This window comes from Cetorhinus maximus, chromosome 1 (assembly GCF_964194155.1).
Source record: "Cetorhinus maximus chromosome 1, sCetMax3.hap1.1, whole genome shotgun sequence".
NCBI classification, from domain to species: domain Eukaryota; kingdom Metazoa; phylum Chordata; class Chondrichthyes; order Lamniformes; family Cetorhinidae; genus Cetorhinus; species Cetorhinus maximus.
Window position 1 is genome coordinate 30520597 of NC_135879.1, and position 19936 is coordinate 30540532.

At 40.4% G+C, this 19936-nt stretch overlaps 1 protein-coding gene across 3 annotated transcripts in view; it reads left to right on the forward strand.

Moving 5' to 3' along the window:
* The first annotated feature begins 3392 nt into the window (after positions 1-3392).
* The window catches only part of usp38 (ubiquitin specific peptidase 38), a 41550-nt gene continuing 25006 nt past the window's right edge, over positions 3393-19936 (forward strand). For 2 of the 3 annotated variants that reach the window (XM_078539344.1, XM_078539351.1), the window contains exons 1-4: positions 3393-3547; positions 9451-10176; positions 11289-11424; positions 15857-15986. In XM_078539344.1, coding sequence (XP_078395470.1) covers positions 9492-10176; positions 11289-11424; positions 15857-15986 — 951 coding nt within the window. In that variant the 5' untranslated portion in view covers positions 3393-3547; positions 9451-9491. Of the gene's footprint in view, positions 3548-9450; positions 10177-11288; positions 11425-15856; positions 15987-17627; positions 17730-19936 lie in introns of all 3 variants that reach the window. The other variant, XM_078539336.1, reaches the window with a different exon arrangement.

Here is a 19936-nt window from a genome sequence, read left to right on the forward strand (position 1 = left end):
AACAGCTTGAAGAAACTTTGACTCGTCACCCTTGAAAGGAGGCAAATGCACATTGCAAAGGTATGCAAGGCATTACGTGAACGAGAAAGTCAACTCTGAGCGTCAATTCAAATTAAACTACCAAAGTGGATCTATAGGACATAAGTTCGAACAAATAAAAGGCGAGTTCAAGATTAAAAGTAATAATTTAATGAAAACAGTGATCAATTCTGGAATAGTGCAAAGACTCTGTGGGAGTCATTCAAGAGACAATCACATGCTGTGGTGGGGGAAACCCACAAGTTTCTTTTCACAGAAGGATGAACTAGTAGATCTCCCTTATCGGTATTCTCTGTGATATTGGCCCCTGTAGCCCTTTACTGTGTTTCCTTTACCATGTTTTATATCTCTGCCAGACATTATGAATTACAATTACAAAAGTTAATAATACATTTCAATAGGAATTATTGCATTAGTTTTGGTGATTTCATTATATTAAGTAGCACAAGCAGAGTGAACATTACCAATAGTGACAAAAACAAAAACAGAATTACCTGGAAAAACTCAGCAGGTCTGGCAGCATCGGTGGAGAAGAAATCAGTTAACGTTTCGAGTCTTCATGACCCTTCGGCAGAACTGAGTATAGTTAGGAGAAAGGTGAAATATAAGCTGGTCTAAGGTGGGGGCGCAGGGGGAGAGAGAAGTTGAGGGTGGGATGATTGTGGAGATAAGCAAGCAGTGATAGGAGCAGATAATCAAAAGATGTCACAGACAAAAGGATCAAAGAGGTGTTGAAGGTGGTGATATTGTCTAACAAAAGTGCTAATTAAGAATGGAAGACAGGATACTCAAGGTACAGCTCTAGTGGGGGTGGGGTGGAAAGACTAACAAAGTCTCCGCATTGGGAGCAACGAATGCAGTAGACTAAGTTAGGGGAAATGCAAGTGAAATGCTGCTTCACTTGAAAGGAGTGTTTGGGCCCTTGGACGGTGAGGAGAGAGGAAGTGAAGGGGCAGGTGTTGCATCTTCTGCGTGGGCATGGGGAGGTGCCATAGGTGGGGGTTGGGGAGTAGGGGGTGATGGAGGAGTGGACCAGGGTGTCCCGGAGGGAACGATCCCTACGGAATGCCGTCAGGGGGGGTGAAGGGAAGATGTGTTTGGTGGTGGCATCATGCTGGAGTTGGCGGAAATGGCGGAGGATGATCCTTTGAATGCGGAGGCTGGTGGGGTGATAAGTGAGGACAAGGGGGACCCTGTCATGTCTCTGGGAAGGAGGGGAAGGCGTGAGGGCGGATGCACGGGATATGGGCCGGACACGGTTGAGGGCCCTGTCAACGACCGTGGGTGGAAAACCTCGGTTAAGGAAGAAGGAGGACATGTCAGAGGAGCTGTTTTTGAAAGTAGCGTCATCAGAACAGATGCGACGGAGGCGAAGGAACTGAGAGAATGGGATGGAGTCCTTACAAGAAGCGGGGTGTGAGGAGCTGTAGTCGAGGTAGCTGTGGGAGTCGGTAGGCTTGTAATGGATATTGGTGGACAGTCTATCATCAGAAATTGAGACAGAGAGGTCAAGGAAGGGAAGAGAAGTGTCAGAGATGGACCATGTGAAGATGATGGAGGGGTGGAGATTGGAAGCAAAATTAATAAATTTTTCCAGGTCCCGACGAGAGCATGAAGCAGCACCGAAGTAATCATCGATGTACCGGAGAAAGAGTTGTGGGAGGGGGCCGGAGTAGGACTGGAACAAGGAATGTTCCACATACCCCATAAAGAGACAGGCATAGCTGGGGCCCATGCGGGTACCCATAGCCACACCTTTTATTTGGAGGAAGTGAGAGGAGTTAAAGGAGAAATTGTTCAGTGTGAGAACAAGTTCAGCCAGACGGAGGAGAGTAGTGGTGGATGGGGATTGTTGGGGCCTCTGTTCAAGGAAGAAGCTAAGGGCCCTCAGACCATCCTGGTGGGGGATGGAGGTGTAGAGGGATTGGACATCCAACAATTTCCAGTTCCCTGGCCCCAACCGCTTCCTCTTCACCATGGATGTCCAATCCCTCTACACCTCCATCCCCCGCTCTACATTGGAGAGACCAAACGCAAACTGGGCGACCGTTTTGCGGAACACCTGCGGTCTGTCCGCAAGAAAGACCCAAACCTCCCTGTCGCTTGCCATTTTAACACTCCACCCTGTTCTCTTGCCAACATGTCTGTCCTTGGCTTGCTGCATTGTTCCAGTGAAGCCCAACGCAAACTGGAGGAACAGCACCTCATCTTCCGACTAGGCACTTTACAGCCCTCTGGGCTGAATATTGAATTCAACAACTTTAGATCTTAAACTCCCCCTCCCCCCATCCCCACCCCGTTTCTTTTCCCCCCCACCCGCTTTTTTTTCAATAATTTATATAGATTCTTCTTTCCCCACCTATTTCCATTATTTTTAAATCTAAAACTAAAACCTTTAGTCTTTCCACCCCACCCCCACTAGAGCTGTACTTTGAATATCCTGTATTCCATTCTTAATTAGCACTTTTCTCAGACAAAGACCACCACCTTCAACACCTCTTTGACCCTTTTGTCTCTGACATCTTTTGATTATCTGCTCACACCACACCCTCAATGTCTCTCTTCCCCCCCGCCCCCCAACCACCTTAAACCAATTTATATTTCTCCCTTGTTGAAACTATGCTGCAGTTCTGCCGAAGGGCCATGGAGGCTCGAAACGTTGACTGATTTCTTCTCCGCCGATGCTGCCAGACTTGCTGAGTTTTTCCAGGTAATTCTGTTTTTGTTTTGTTTTATATTTCTCCCTTCTCCTAACTATGCTTCAGTTCTGCCGAAGGGTCATGAAGACTCGAAACATTAACTGATTTCTTCTCCGCCGATGCTGCCAGACCTGCTGAGTTTTTCCAGGTAATTCTGTTTTTGTTTTGGATTTCCAGCATCCGCAGTAGCTTTTAGTTATTACCAATAGTGACACTGATTGCAACCACATACATACAAAGCTGTGTTTATATATCAGGTTGGTGACGCGATTACATGTGCTGAATGGATAACGTTCACCTTGTTAACCACCCTACTCTCAAACTACGTTGTTAGTGCTTGGGCAACTCTGCGTGAGGTATCCTAAAATTTGCCTGGGTAGGAGAGAAACTGGTGAAACCTTGGTATCAATAATTCCCTCGGAGATGACGCAGACGGAAACATATGTAGTAAGAAAAAAATAAAGTCTACGTTTCTTTTTTTTTCTCTCTCCGCTGCCCTAACCCCGCTCCTCCTCCTCCCCTTTACCCCCCCAAGCTCTCATTCACAAACACGGCAGCGGCGCTTCATTGACCAACTAAGATGAAGCAGTGCGGGGTCTTGTGTGCTGCTGTCGCGCTGACGTTTCTCACCGAGTTGCCCGGGGTAGTGGGGGGGAGGGGGGTGGTTTGTCTGCTTCGATAAACCGGCCTCTCGTTTGTCGGGCCGCTGATGTGAGCGGGGCACGGAGTGTGAAATAACAAGAAGGGAGCGTTTGGAACGTAGTGTTGCAGTGTGAGCGCGAGCACGGCGGCTGCCATGGTTTCCCTGGGTAAGTTGTGACACAGCATTCGTTTTTGGAACGTTGAGACGCCGCTGACTCGAACCGCGATTGTTTCTGGCCTTCACAATATGACTTGCAACATTATTCACTTGTGATCTTATTCACTTTCTGTCGGCGTTTTTTTTTTACTCGTCGTTTATACATCATTCGATGTCTCGTATTACAATCGTTCCGATTTTTAAAAGATTTTTTTAAATTGGTAGCGACAAGTGTGGCCAAATTTACATTGTCTTGGCGTTGAAGTAGTGTTCAGAGATCAGCTAGATCGCTTGGACTTGGAGAAGTTTTTTGCTCTGTTTATTAAACCATCTGGAATATCAATCTGATTTATTGAAGAATGCAGGGGGGATTTTTTGTCGTGTGGCTTTAACTTCTTGTGACATTAGAACGAATTGGAATCCATGTTCTCAAACTGACTAGAAACATTTTGATGCCTCTACAAGTGATGTTCTTTATCTAACTTGTAGCTGTTGTTTTGCGCAGAGTGTCAGTTCAGGTTAGCTGATATAAACATTACCAGTTGTGTTGCTTTTTGCTAACAAGTAATTTGCTTTCAGAAGTAATGCTTACTAGTTTTAACTTAGACAAAAGTAAAATACCGTGGATGCTGGGAAGCTGAAATAAAAACAGAAAATACTGGAAATACTCAGATCAGTCGTCATCTACAGAGAGAGAAACAAAGTTAATGTTTCAGGTCACTGACCTTTCATCAGAATTTAATTTCATTATTGCCACTGAAGGTGGGTGGAAGTAATGTTTTCACCTGTTTGTCTGTAAACTATATATCTCAAAAACTAATGGACAGGTTTCCATGAAACTTGGTATACAGGTAGCATATAGCCCAAGGAAAAACTGATTCATTTTTAGCAACAATGTAGATCCAGATCCTGGAATATTTTTGAAGGATCCATTTGTTAATCTAGGGTAAATTGACTTTTTCTTTTAGAATGTTGTGGGTTGTTTGATTTAGAATGTTGTTGATTATTCGGCACCGGGATTGGATGAGATGCATCCAAGGATATTGAAGGAAATGAGAGTAGAAATTGCAGGGGCACTGGCCATAATTTTTCAGTCTTCCCGAGACTCAGGGGAGGTGCCAGAGAACTGGAGAATTGCAAACATTACGCCCTTGTTCAAAAAAGGTTATAAGGATAAGCCCGGTAATTACAGACTAGTCCGTTTAACTTCAGTGGTGGGCAGGATTCTAGGAACAATTATCTGGGGTAGAATTAGTAGTCACGTGGAAAAATATGCGTTGATAAGGAAGAGCCAGCATGGATTTCTAAAGGGGAAATTGTGATTAACAAACTTGCTGGAGTATTTTGTGGAGGTTACAGAAAAGATCGATGAGGGTAATGCTGTTGCTGTGATGTACATGGCATTTGATACAGTGCCACGTAACAGATTTGTGAAAAAAGTTATTGCTCGTGGAATAAAAGGGACAGTAGCAACATGGATACAAAATTGGCTGAAAAATAGGAAGCAGAGAGTAATGGTCAATGGATATTTTTCAGGCTGGAGGAAGGTCTGTAGTAGAGTTCCACAGGGGTCGGTATTGGGACCCTTGCTTTTCCTGATATATATTAATGACCTAGATCTTGGTGTGCAGGGGACAATTTCAAAGTTTGCGGATGGTATGAAGCTTGGGAGTGTTGGAAGGAGGACAATGTAGAACTTCAAAAGGACGTAGAAAAGTTGGTGGAGTGGGCAGTTGGATGGCAGATGAAGTTCAGTGAGGAGAAGTGTGAGGTGATGCATTTTGGTAGGAAGAATATGGACAGACATTATAAAATAAGGGGTGAAATTTTGAAGGGGGTGCAGGAGCAGGAAGACATGGGTGTATATGTGCATCAATCATTGAAGGTGGCAGGACAGGTGGAGAGAGCAGTTAATAAAGCATATAGTATCCTAGGCTTTATTAATAGGGGCCTAGAGTACAAGAGCAAGGAGGTTATGCTGAATTTATATAAGACACTTGTTAGACCTCAGCTGGAGTATTGTGTACAGTTCTGGGTGCCACATTATAGGAAGGATGTGAATATATTGGAGAGAGTGCAGAAGAGGTTTACAAGAATGGTTCAAGGGAATAGAAACTTCAGCTATGAGGATAGGTTGGAGAGGCTGGGACTGTTCTTCTTGAAGAGAAGAAGGCTAAGAGGAGATTTGATAGAGACATTCAAAATCATGAGGGGGCTGGACAGAGTATATAGGGAGAAGTTGTTGCCACTCGTAAAAAGGATCTAGAACGAGAGGGCACAGATTTAAAGTGATTTACAAAAGAAGAAAATGTGACGTGAGAAAAACTTTTTCACAGAACGAGTGGTTCGGGTTTGGAATGCACTGCCAGGAAGTGTGGTGGAGGCAGGTTCAGTCGAGGCATTCAAGAGGGCATTAGATGATAATTTGAATAGAAACAATGTGCAGGGTAAGGGGAAAAGACAGGGCAATGACACTAGGTCATAATGCTCATTTGGAGAGCTGGTACAGACACAATGGGCCGAATAGCCTCCTTCTGTGCCTTTAAGATTCTGTGATTTTAGAACGTTGTGGATTTTCTCAGCTGCTGTGGTGCGATTTGTCATAGCCGTCAAAATGTGAGCAGAGTGTTCAGACCTGGTTGTTGGATGTGGATTGGCCTGAAGCCTCCTAAGTGAGACGAAAGCTCTTAATAAACTATTTCTTTTCTCAGCTTTGTAGTTACAGAGCATCGACCAAGCAGGGAAAAGTCTCAAGGAAGAGCTGCATAATTGCAATAATGAGTTACCACAACGTGGCAAAGTTATGCGCTCTACTGAGTGCCCTCTTCACTTGTTTAGATTTGTTTTAAGCCTGGTTCACTTTGAATAGCTGACTGGTACATTTTTATTCTTTGAAATCTTGGCTATACTTTGATAACATTAAAATAAAATCTTATTGTGCACTTTTTTTAATATCTGTGGTCAGTGACAAAAACTAGAAATTCAGTTGCAATTATAATGGGAAACATAGTTATTTTTAAAAATCTAAATATTTTTGCTACACTTTGCTCAAGAAAGCAGTGGTTAATGGTTACAGTTCCAAAAAGACCAGCAATCTTCTGGTACTTTTACCTAAAGAACCATTTTCACGTTTGAACTTAGATGGAGTGTCGGTAAGAAATTCAACTGTGGGAAGAGAAGTTCAGGTTTCTTCTTAAATTCTGCATGTGCCCTTTACAGCATTTACGATAGTGATCATAAGTGGGAAGGAACCATTCTAATTTCAAAAGAAAACTTACTTCCCATCTGCAAATTATTATTCTGGTGTCCCACCACTATCCAGCTGAGATTGACTCATTCATCACACAGCAAGGATCTTCCTGGTGTGAAGAATTCAGTACCATACAACATCATGCAGTGCACCTCTCCAAGTCTTTTCATCCCTCCAGGTCTCTTCATTTTTATTTTACATGACTTTATAGCTTAGTGGATTTTAAAACCTTTTGGATGTGGAACCATCTGCCAAGGATTCTGTATTCCTGTGTGTTCCATGCAAATGTACACATTCTTCCAGGATCACCCTATCTGTCCTAACTTACAAAACACAGTAACATAATGTCTACCAAAAACAAAACAAAAATGACTTGCATTTATATAGTGCCTTTAACATGCTAAAATGTCCCAAGACACCTCAAATAAAATTTAACCCAGAGCCACAGAGAGATGTTGGGACAGGGGATCAGAAGTTTGGTCAACGAGGCAGCTTTTAATGGGTGCCTGAAAGGAGAGAGAAGCAGAGAGGTTTAGGGAGAGAATTCTGGAAGTTAAGGCGTAGGCAGCTGAAAGCACAGCCGCCGCAGGTAGAATGAAGAAAATTGGGGATGCACAAAAGAGCACAAAGATCTTTGAGGATTGTAGGACTTGCGGTGATAGGAATAGGTGAGGCCATGGAGGAGTTTGAAAATAGGGAAGAGAATTTTAAAATTGAGGTGTCACCATACTGGAAGCCAGTATAGGTCGGTGTGTACCAGGGCAATGAGTGAATGGATTTGGCGCAGCAGGGTTTTAAATGTCATTGCAGAAAATGTCTTTTCTGTTTTTTCCTTCTCCGCCGATGCTGCCAGACCTGCTGAGTTTTTCCAGGTAATTCTGTTTTTGTTTTGGATTTCCAGCATCCGCAGTAGTTTTTTGTTTTTATCTTTTCTGTTGGTGTCCAGCAACAAAAATAACAAATTAAGAAACAAAACCAAATCTGAAATTTAATGATGGTTGTCAATTTTCTGACTTTTGGGGAACCCCTAAGATCTGGATATTTCAATTTGAAAACCTGTGATTACGTGAAGGATTGCCTAAAGAGACAGATTAGTGTTCTGGTTCCAAATCACTATCAGCCCCTGAATGAAATGCAACTGTACTTTCGCCTACTCAAAATTTACAGTAGGCAGTGAGTATGGCTCCACCACCATAAAGTATCTGAACACTCCATTGATTTGCAGTGAAAGATCCATGCACAAGGTTGTGGTGCTAATAGTTGATCAATTACTTTGATTTATCTCGGTTATCAACAGTTTGAATTGCTTTAAATAATGCAAGTTCTGTGGTGACAATATCACCGTTTACTTCCGGAAATAAAATGACAGAGTGGTTACCTGCAACTCCATTTGTATAGAACCACCTGAGCATCCACGAGCATCAGGATTGGTTTTAAGGAAACTGTGCTGCGCTACATCCTGTACACCACAGCAGCCACCTCCCCCTCCTCTCCACCCCGCTTCTTGTGTTCCACTCCTGTATTTTTTTTTTATTTTCCTTTTGTACTTCAATCCACCACTCCAAACCTAAACCCTACATTCCTCAAACCTCAAGCAAATACCCACTCTTCCCTAAGCCTTGGCCCTGGTTTCTACCTAAACCCATCTTTCCCACACCTGACTCTACCGGGCACGCAGTTCATGCAGCTCAATGTCCTTAATCTATGTGGGAGATATATATATCTTTAATCTTGATCTGGATTACAGTACTCAATCTTGGTAGGATCACAGAATTTTAGACTATTTCATAGCATATGTATCGATAGCTTTAAACTCTTAACTTTATAGTGTTTTGAAGTTTCCAGACATTTGATTATGTAAAATGTTGACTTCAGTGTTGTCATTGAACATCAAAGCTTTTGAAAACTTGGTGAATACGGATGCATCCTGATGGAGTGCATTATGATTCAGGGGAAACCATACAGAAATGCTTGAAAGCATTAGCAGCAAAGCAAATAACAGAGATCAGACCAAAGAGAGTAAAGTCAACAGTGCGATTTGGATGGATTTTGCACATTAACTTTTTTGTGGTGCACAATGACATTGGTTATGGGTAGTAAATGACCGCGCTGTTACAAGCATGGTTGCATTTCTGATTTTTACAAGGAATTCCTTAACTAAATTAAGCAAACAGATTTTAGAAGGATGCCTCTCCATTTCGGGGGCATGTTTGTATACGGTTTGGAATTTTTTTTTTGCTCTGACTTTCGTTGTGCTGAAGAAGATAATTTACTTGATTATTTACTGTAATTATTGAAGCTTTTTAAACTGATGCTTCTAAAGTTTAGCTGAGGAATACTGCCACATACTAATCTCATGGCAGCATGTAATTAACTCCTTGGGTAGTATATACATTTCATAAGATAGTGGACGAGGATGTCTGCCTTTTACGGCTTGGATCCGATTAACTTTACTCCAGGTTTGTTTCTGCCTCTTCTAGAAACCAGCTTAACAGAGGGGCAGCAACACCAGATGACATGAGCAAGGGGGAGGAATGGGGGCAGGGAGAAGATTTCTATAACTCTCCTGCATTTGCTTTGATTTAATAAAAAACTTTTTTGTCAAAATGTAATTGGATAAGTATTATTTGCTGTTTGACTTGTTTTTTCTTTTTCTCTCTTAGGCTCTGACTACCTCCAGTGTAACCCTGTGGTATAGTAATCAATGATGGATAAAATACTGGAAGCCCTCATCACTTCTTCACATCCCCTAACAGTGAAGAAGGGGATTGTGAAGAAAGTGGTAGATGCAGCTGAGAACTCAGTTGACCGAGAGCAATGCAAGGCGATGTTTGATCTCACGACAAGGTTAATTTTAATTGGGGAGGACAATTTCCAGAAACAAGTAGGTCTTCAGGTACTTGATGCCTATGCCAGGTACCATCGTTGTGAATTTGAAGAGTTCTTTAACAAGGGCTTTATTCTAAACCTTCTGCAACAAGGTTATGGATCATTAGATAAGAAAGATATCGCCATTATCGACTATATCCACATGGGACTAAAGCTTATAATGAGCTGCCCTTCTGTACTTGAAATCTTTGGCTGCATGCACACTGAGGTACTGCGATTAGTTTGTGAGAGACCAGAGCCTTTGCTGTGTGCTAGGTTGAGTGAGTTGTTGTCTGACTTTGTACACTGCATCCCAAGGGGTAAATCAGCAGTGCTGTTTTGCCAGCAGCTTGTAAGGACTATAACTCAGTTCCAGTGCAATGCTACACAGGAGGAAGAGATTCGTGGATTTATTTCTCAGGTGAACAAAGTAAGCAATTTGCTACAAAGCATTTGGAAAGCTGAGCCTGGTGCACTTCTGCCTTCTCTACAAGAGGTATTCGTAATAATCTCTGCTACAGGTAAGAAACACATCAAAGAAAGGGATTTTTTAAAAATGAAAAGTTGTTATTTTTGTAGACCCATTTCAGCATTCACTTTTAAATGTTTTTAAAAGGAGATTGTCCTTAATCCCTATTTTTCCATTCCCCCTCCTAAAGATAAAGACTTCACTGTGATACCTCACAAACAGTCACTCTTTGTGTCAGTGAGCTAATTAACTATTTGTAGCGTCAAAATCAAATCTGATCTTATCTCCACTCGACAGTCACGCTCATGTATGTTTTGCAGGGAGTCACAAATTTTGCATCAACAGCTGGAATTTGGGCTCATTTTCTCTTCATTTCCGCCCTAGGGCAGTGAAGCCACTTTAAGCACCACTGCCATTATCCTGGCTGAGAGCAGCTAACTAATCTCTGGAGATCAAGCCAGCGACCTTGCTGGCCTGTATAGTTCAGTTTCACATCTGGCAATTGTCTTACTTTTATTTTAAACTTAATTCTTCATGTTGGTAGCATTGTTTATTTAATATGTTTTTCTCCCTTTTTTTCTTTACAAAAATATTTTTTTTTTTCCTTTTGCCTTCTCTGATTCTTTCCTCCACAAATTAGTCTCCGAGTGGGGGCAGGGGAACAGCAGCCTATGTGTGAGGGCACATTCCTGTGTTTTTTGCCCACTTTAAAGTGAGGCAAAAATTTGACTCTTCATTCTCTGACCGTTACCCCTTCCAAAGCTCTCTGTCCAGGGGTTGGCTTGTTGGGGTGCCGATCAAATTACCACCCTCCCTTGTGGTGGGGGTTCCCTGCCCGCTATGCCCTCTACTGGACTCAAGTAAGTGGAACTTTCCAAGCATAAATAAATGCAATCAAGGTCATATATTTTGAAACTCTCTGCTGTGTGTTCTTTCCCCTTTAAGAATGAGTGACAATAACGTTTAGAATTCTTAACAAAATGTAATCAATAGACAGCTAAATTATCAATTATTGAGTCTACTTTTCAATTCTCTCTCGTATATAGGTCAGTTATTGAATGCTTTCTGGTTGCTGTTATGGTTTGGAATCAAGCTGATGCCCAAGTTCTACATTGAGTTGTTTCGCCAAACCAAGAAAGAGCCTTGTATCTGTTTGCTTTACAGATTCTATATTTGAACCATCTATTGCCCTAGCAAGTCTTGTACAGCACATCCCATTACAAATGATTACAGTTCTCATTCGAAGCCTGATCACGGATCAAAACGTCAAAGATGCCAGCATGACTTGTGCTCTCTGCAGGTAAGGAAGGGACTTGCATGTATGTAACACCTGTCACATCCTCCAGATATCCCAAAGCACTCCTGAGCTACTGAATTGTTTGTTGACTTAGTAGTCACCCTCGTGTGGGCAAATGTGGCCACCTCTTTGAGCAAGTACTGTTTAAAGCCCAAGTAATGATTAAAAATGGAGGGGCAGCACAATTCAGGGGGAAATAAAGCTGAGTCTATTATAAAACGGTGGTTGTTGTAATTGCCCCTGTGCAGAAGTGATGTGGGAGGGGTGGTTATAGAACAAGGGGGCACTACTTCAAAATTAGAGCCAGGCCATTGAGGAGTGAAATCTTGAAGCACCTTCTCCAAATAAAGGATAATGGAAATGAGCCATTGTTTCCCTAAAAAAGACTGGATCAACTTAAATTTTCAAGACCGAGACAGGCAGATTTTTAATAGATAAGAGTGTTGAACAATATGAAACAATGGCATGTAAATAGAGTTGAGGTACAGGCCAGCCATGATGTAATTGAATGGCAGAACAGGCTGAAGGGGCTGAATTATACATAGACTTAAAAGACTTCGCATGTCCAGAGACGCCATAAGGCAGTCAAAGCATATGCTTACAAAGGGGCTGAAGGGTCCACTCCTTTTCCAATGATGTGAAGCTAACTCTTAGTATAAGATTTGGGTGCAAAATGGGAGAAAATCTGAAGTAATGTCTTCTCATGGATTGGAACACAGGATATGATGAGCTTGAATTGCTAAAAGGGAGACCTTGAAAGCTACTCTTTGTTGAAATATGCTTCATCATATGCTTTCCAAGACCAGCATCCTAATTCTTTCAGGAGAATAGAATTTCTGCTGAGGGTGCAAGAAAATGAGCTTCTTTACTAGCTTCTGTTTAAAATGTTCAAGTTTTTGAAGGTACCTATATAAGTGAACATAACTGTGTAGAATTTCTGCTTTGGGTGCATTGAGGAAATTGCACCCAAAATGCACTTAAGTTGCACTGGTTAGGTTACCAAGAAAGCTTCCACTAAAATTAATTTGCATAACTACAAACATAAGATCTTCCATGAACTTGCTCAATCGGGCAGTGTACTAGAACTTAATTATTTCTTATTTTTCTTTCCATAAAGAGTATTCCATGATGCATTTAAGAATGGTAACCTGATGCAGTTTTATTTATGCAGTTCAAAATGGGTTTACCACCTGAGCTAATAATTTTTAACAAGGATGTTCAGTTCTCCACCCATGAGTAGCTTGAATTAGGGTCAGCAAAAGTGACTTTAAAAAAAACTCAGCATTTAATAGTTTCATTGGTATGCGCTGGTCAGATTCTTAGGAAATTAAATATTTTTTGATATAAAATGGCTTTTTAAAAATTCCTACTAATGATTGTGTGTCTAAGAAAACAAGTGCAATTTGAAGAGTCTTCCCTAACTAGAGCCACTGGCGGAATCTCGAGATTTTGACCTGGGGGGTGTGACCAGTTGTTGGGGCTAGGCTCGGGCGAATTGAATCTCAAACCAACGTAAGGTGACATGGAAAACATGAGCGTAAGTGACTATGGGCATAACTCACCTACGTTTTAAATTTTTCGCTCTTTTACTCTGGTCTGTCTGATTCCATCGAGATTGTGCTGGAATCTGGGGACATAACTAGCAGAAATAAGTCTCCCAGCTGGTTAAAGCTTTAAGTGGTATGGGCAAGTTACTTAATTGTATAGTTAGTAATCTTTCATCTCTGATAGCTGGTTTCACATCCAACTCAAATTGGTGGGCTGAACGTCTCCTTTTTCCTGGCAGTGATGATCCTGCACAATGTGAACTTTGGTACTCTCGACCCAGTTTCCAGTGGCTTTTGCCCCAAGCACAAACAACAACAGTTAGCATTTGTATAGCAATTTTACTGAAGGCAAATGTCCCATTGTGTGCACAGAGGTGTCTTCAGGCAATGGATGATGAGCCAAGGGATAGACCAAAAGCTTGAGCAAAAAGGTGCATTTTTTAAAAAGTCTTCAAGGAATAAAGGGAGGTGAAGATGTTTATGGAGGGAATTCCAGAGCGTTGGGCCCAGGTAGCTGAAAGGATAGCTACTGCATGTGGGAGAATAGAAAGAGGGCACACCAGTGGCTGAATCAGAGGACACAGATTTATGGGGATGCAGCAGGGGAGGGAGTGGGTGCTTATAGGGATGGGAGAGATTCTCAAGATAAGTGATAGAGGCAACCTATAAAAGGATTTAAATACAAGTGTAGGAGTATGGGAAATTTAATTGATGGCATGAAATTTTAAATTGACAGTCACAGACTGTGATTTTGGTCATTGCTATGGCAGGGGTGAAAACCTGATTGGAGAGATTCAAGCGCGGAGCTGAGGGAAAGATGGGCACCTTCACGGGATTGCTGGTGTAGGAAACTGGAAATGCTATTCAGGGAATGGTGGTGGATGCATATTCTTGGGGCAGAATAAAAGGATCTTTACTTTCCAACTGTTTTAGCCCCCTGCATGCTTGGCTCTGATGTAAAAAAAAAATCCATCTTATAAGTTTTTTTTTTAAAAAGAGGGTATTTTAATAAATTTAGTTGCCTGCAGCCTAATTACTGGATCCCAAATTAACCCTTTAAACTGTTTTAGTTGGATAGAGATATAACCATCAGGCCAAGACACCATCAGACACTGAATTAGCAAATAATGCCAATTATTTGAATAAAGGGTAAAATAGAACAACAGTACATTTATCAATTAACTAAAGGAGCAAAAGAACAAAAGGTTTACTTATCAATAATACACAATAGACTTCATGATTTCAAATGGATGGCTAGTCCAGAAGAAGCCAAAAATGACCTCAACTCTTCTCCCCAACAGGAATTTTGCTTCTGTCCCTGGACCTAGTGCTACCATATCTGTTCTTGCGCAGACAGGAATTCTACCTCTGTCCCAAAGAAAATACAGCACCAGGTCCCTTTGTTTGGTGTACGCAAACAAAATGGTTCCTGAAACCCTCTCTTATACCTAATTCTGGCATCACCCCACCTTGAGGTGTCAAGGAGAGTTTATTTTGATAGGGGTCTCTACTGGATAGTGTAGGTCGCTTTCTCACAACATGCTGTCACAGAATGTTTAAATCTCAGACTTCGATTCTAACATAGGAATGTTAGTAGAAAAATACAGAAATAAATATAATCTGATTTTCATTAGGTATTTGATTAATTACTTATTCTTTAATTAGAGTAATTGCGTTGGTCCTTCTAATGATCATCTGTTATTGGTTGGTTGCTACTTTACAATACTAGTGGTTAGTGTACTGAAACGTTTCAGAGCTTGACAGCAGGTGTTCAAATCACAAAATGGCTTCTTTTAGATAAGATGTTAGTACAAAATGGTGACTTGACTTTGTTAGCCTATTGCAGAATACATGTGTTTGTAAAAGCCTCTAAAAATGGTCAAGTTCAACTGGTGACTTAAATCCTACTAAAATAAAATCTAGGCTAGTTTACAATCTTCCCTATCCAACCAATAATCCCTATCTTGATGAACACAAATCATTTTGGTGTGTGCAGTGGGAAGGGTTGGGAACCCAGTTGTCTGCATGGCAGGAGGAGGTACAGACATAAGTGTAAGCAGAAGAAAAAAGATGCACAGAGATTGAGGGAGTTTTTTATTTTTTGTAATCTGAACCATGTCACTTATGAGTACTGCAGACTGGCATTCTACTAGCAGTGTCAATTTAAAATTAGGTTCCTGGGTTTAGAGGGTTGTCTTATGACGAGAGGCTGAGCAAATCGGGTCTATACTCTCTGGAGTTTAGAAGAATGAGAGGTGATCTCATTGAGACATACAAGATTCTGAAGGGGCTTAATAGGTTAGACACTGAGTGGTTGTTTTCCCTTGACTGGGGAATCTAAAATACCTGGCACAGTGTCTGGATAAGGGGTCAATCATTTAGGACTGAGATCAGGAGAAATTTCTTTACTCTGAGGATTGTGAATCTTTGGAATCCTTTACCTCAGGGATTGAGGATGCTCCATTGTTGACTATATTTAAGGCTGGGATAGACAGAATTTTGATCTCACAAGGAATCAACGGATATTTTGAGGAATGGGCAAGAAAGTAAAATGGAGATAGAAGATCAGCTATGATCTTATTGAATGGCAGACCAGACTTGAGGGGCCATATGGTCATCTGCTGTTTTTATTTTTAATATTAAGAAAATGGTAATGGGCCGTGTGGAAAATGTATAGGCAAGAGAGTAAAAAGTGCTATAGGAAGCTTTTGTTTAGGAAAGAAATTCTAGAATATTTATTTGAAACCCATATAATACTGTGTCAAATTGGCACAAGTAAATATTTACATGAATATGCAGCAGAGAAGGAAGCATTTTAAACATCTGTATGCAGAAACCATGGAGAGAGTTTAAAAATTTCTGATGCTATTTTTTTTTGTCTCCTGAAGGATGATCGATTGGCTGTCCTGGCCATTGGCTCAGCATGTCGAGACATGGGTGATTGCACTGCTCAAAGGATTGGCTTCAGTCCAGAAGTTCACTATCCTCATAGATGTCACTTTGCTTAAGATCGAACAGGTAAGTAGGGAGATAAACCAAGTGCAACTAATCCCTGAAGAGAACAGGACAGGGAAATTACTGTTACTGATGGGATTGTGTGAATGCTAATGAAGAGCTGTTAAACATATTTAACATTCCATTTGAATTTGAGTAGGGAGAGAAATTTTGTATGAACATTTTGTGAAAACCTATACACACCTGCCAATATGGACCCTCAGTTTCTGGAGAAACTGTAGACAAATGTTTATACAGAACAGCATGTTTAGTAGTAAATTGTATCCCTTACACTTTCACACCTGGAATGACTTAACACTCCGATGAAAGTAATAAATCTGAAACTGCCTTGTTGGAATATCAACATTGGAACACTTTTAGCTGTTGAAATTACTTGTTGCATTAATTATATGGAGGAGGTGGACAGCATTAACAGTATCAGCATTTCAGGTAATACAGAAAATCTGAAAAGAAACTTGAAGGAAATTTTCATATGATGCAATATTGAGTTGCGAAGATTTCAGTAAAGCAGAATGATGAATGCTGCCACGTAGCAATTGAAGTAGTTTATACTTTTTTCCCCTAATCTACTGATACCCGAGTCCATTTCATCTCATTGAAGACAGTTTCTCCACGCTGCTCAGTGAGTTAAACCATTTTACAACCTCAGCATCATTTCAAACAATTGTGAACCCTCGCAGCCAGCAAGTATGCATGATAGCAGCAGCAGGAATATGTCGGTTGTAATATATTTGCCCTGAAAGGACACATTATCTAAAATCCTTTTTAACCTTGCATTTGCTTGTTTGCTCCGGGGTCAGAATTTATTGTACTTGTGCTGCTCACTCTGTGCCTACAGCTGCTGATAATATGAATGCAATAAATTGTCTTGTCTTGGCTATGTTCCTGAAATACTGCTTTATTTGCAATTCACTGAGTTTGTAACTGTTTGGTAGAAGTCTTGTGTGTTTAAAATGGGGAATTGCATTAACAGTAGCTTAAGGATTTAATTGGGCGTAACCAAAATTTATAACTGCTTTTGCTTTTTTTCCACCACTGCCCCTTAGTTCATCAGGTCGAGATCAAGGCACTAGACTTTCTCTTGGGATCTCAACAAATGCAATTAAGAGAACTGTGAGAGTTTTCAGAGATGATTGCCTATATTTGAAATTTTTATTTTTTTCCTTTCCAATTTATTTTTTACCATTGATAACTTCTTTCAGTTGTGGGGATGGGGGTGTGGAGGTGATAAAACTCCATGTGCACTGGCCAGTCTTTAGTACTGAGACTCAATCTTTGGTCTGAGGTAGCTGATCTCAGCTCGGCAGAGGTAGAGATACCTGGCCTCGGTGTCCCTGGATCATGATGAAGAAAATCGACCAGGGTCTTTGTCCTTGATTGCTTTCAGTGTCACCTTCTAAAAGTGCAAGAGTGAGAGCTATTTCTGGCTCAGCTGTGATGTTCCCCTTGGTCAAAAAGTTTGAACATTTACTGTGCTAACTTTCACATGAGTAATGAATACTTGCTGAGGTACTGAAGCATGACTGGCACCCTGTGGATCCAAGCATAGAGTCGAAGTCTTCAGAAGCGTGTCTAAAGTAAACAAATTAGTGGGAAAATTATTATTTCATGGCTACTTATTGGTGAATATATTTTCTGTGTTAGGTATTTCATCGCCTTTGGTATCCTATTGTGAGGCCTGGTGCTTTAACGGTTCTTTCCCACATGCTGCTCAGTTTTCAGCATTCTCCAGAAGCCTTTCATTTAGTAAGTTATTCTACTTGTACTGTTCAGAAAGGAAATGTTTTGCTGAATAGTTAATATCTTTGCTTTCTAAGTGATTCTATTTTACTTAAGACTTTCGAAAATATTGATAAGATTATTTATGTGAACAACAACTAAGAAATATAACAAAAAAATTAAACTAGTCAAAATGAAGAACAGTTGCTATATATTAACTGGCTTCATTGTGAGCTTTAACTATTCTTATTTTTTTTTGTGTTTTATTAATGCATTGGTTGTCAATATCAAAACTAAATGTAAGATTCCGAAACTTAGCACGCCAAATTAAGAGCAGTCAAGAGAAGACGCAACAAAAGATTTGTAGAAGGGTTTAGTCCTGTTAAGCAATTGGCCAGACTAAATGTGAATTAAATTTGGCGTTGCTAAATGTATTGCAGGTGGGTGGAGAGGGTACAGTGAGTGGAATTCTAGACAAAGTTATAGTTTCATTGTTGAGGTAATGCACTGAAGCAATATTTTGTGAAGTGCTGGGATATATAGCAAGAGCAGTAAAATATAGATCTGTAGAGGTTATGTTACAATTCTACAATGAGCTCTTGGACCACATTTTTGACGTTCTAAGTTTTGGCTGCCTGCACTACAAAAGAAAAATGCTGCATTAACTTGGGAGACATTTGGGATACAGTGACATAAATTAAGGAGTGTGAAGTGACAAATAACAAGATTGACTCCCAATATAAAGGAGGTGAGCATTCAGGAAAGATTGGAGACTGTCAAGTTCTGCAGTGTAGAAGAAAAGTGGTTAAGGAGAAACTTCGTTGAACTACATGAAATATTAAATAGTGCAGAAACAGCAAAACTAGAATTTTACCTCAGGGTAATCAGGAGTGTTGGACTAAAAGACATAAATTGAAATTACTGAAAAGTAAGTTTAAAACCGGTTTTAAGGAGGGCTTTATTCAGTGATGTAGAAACATAGAAAATAAGAGCAGGAGTAGGCCATTCGGCCCTTCGAGCCTGCTCCGCCATTCATTATGATCACGACTGATCATCCAACTCAATGTATATTTGGAATGATCTGCCATGCCAAATCATAGAAACAAAAACATTGGAGAGGCACCAAAATAGGATTGAATGCTGCAGTTGAAGTGATAGGATATTTAATAGATGAGCGTGAATGGGCCGAATGGCCTTTTCTCATTCTTGAGTTTTTGTTTAACTGTTGCTGTTTTTCACTGTTCTCTTCAAAAAGCACTGTAGAAAATTATGCGATTAAAAACAGATTATAGAAAAACAGCAGCTCCATCAGTATTTGTAAAAATAAAAAAAATCAGGTTAACATTTTGGTTGTAATCTTTTCTCAAAACTACAGGATGATTTAAATTTGAACTTTTTAAAACTATTTCCTTTTTTCTCTAAATATTCTCATTTTAAATAATTATATACCTGATTTCTTACTTTAGAACGTCTAAGACTTGTTAAAGTTGCCAATTTTTTGAGTACAGTGACTTTTTTTAGGTAAGCACAGCAACTTTTCTGCACCAGTATTACACAGACAGTGAGCTAAATAGATATGAATGAGTTATTCCACATTTACAGTCAATGAATTACTTAATATTTACCATCCGTCCTCTATTAATGAAATTACATTGTGGCAAATTCTAAAGAAAAATATCAGTTCCACTCTGAATTGAATGCAGCTGAATATTCTTAGAGTGGAATGGTGTTCCATTGCAAGACTATTAGTTCATCCGTATAAAAAAAATGTCTGTGGGTTAACTATTAGAAACAAGAAATTTTACATTGATACATTTATGACTTTGTCATTATGGTAGGTTCTTTCCTTGCTGCTGCAAACATCTAGGAATCAAGCTAAATATCTTTCTCCACATCAATTCCTCCCTATGTTTAAAATTAGTTTTATTCCAGGTGATGTCAGGCCTGCTTGACAGCAGCAGAGTATGAACATAGGTAAAGGCAATGGGGCCTGAAGTGAGCTGGAGCAGTGAAGTCCAGGAGCTGAGAGAAGGGGTAGGCCAAGAAAAGCAGAGGGACAATAGGGATCAATACATGATAATCTTGCAACTGAGTTTACATGACTAGTCATTCAGGGTTATGACAAGCCACCTGAGAAAACAAATGGACAAACAGGATCACACAACAGGAATGCTTACTTGGAGATTTTGAGCAGCAGTAGAAAAGTCACAGTAACTCCTGGAAATGGTAATCCT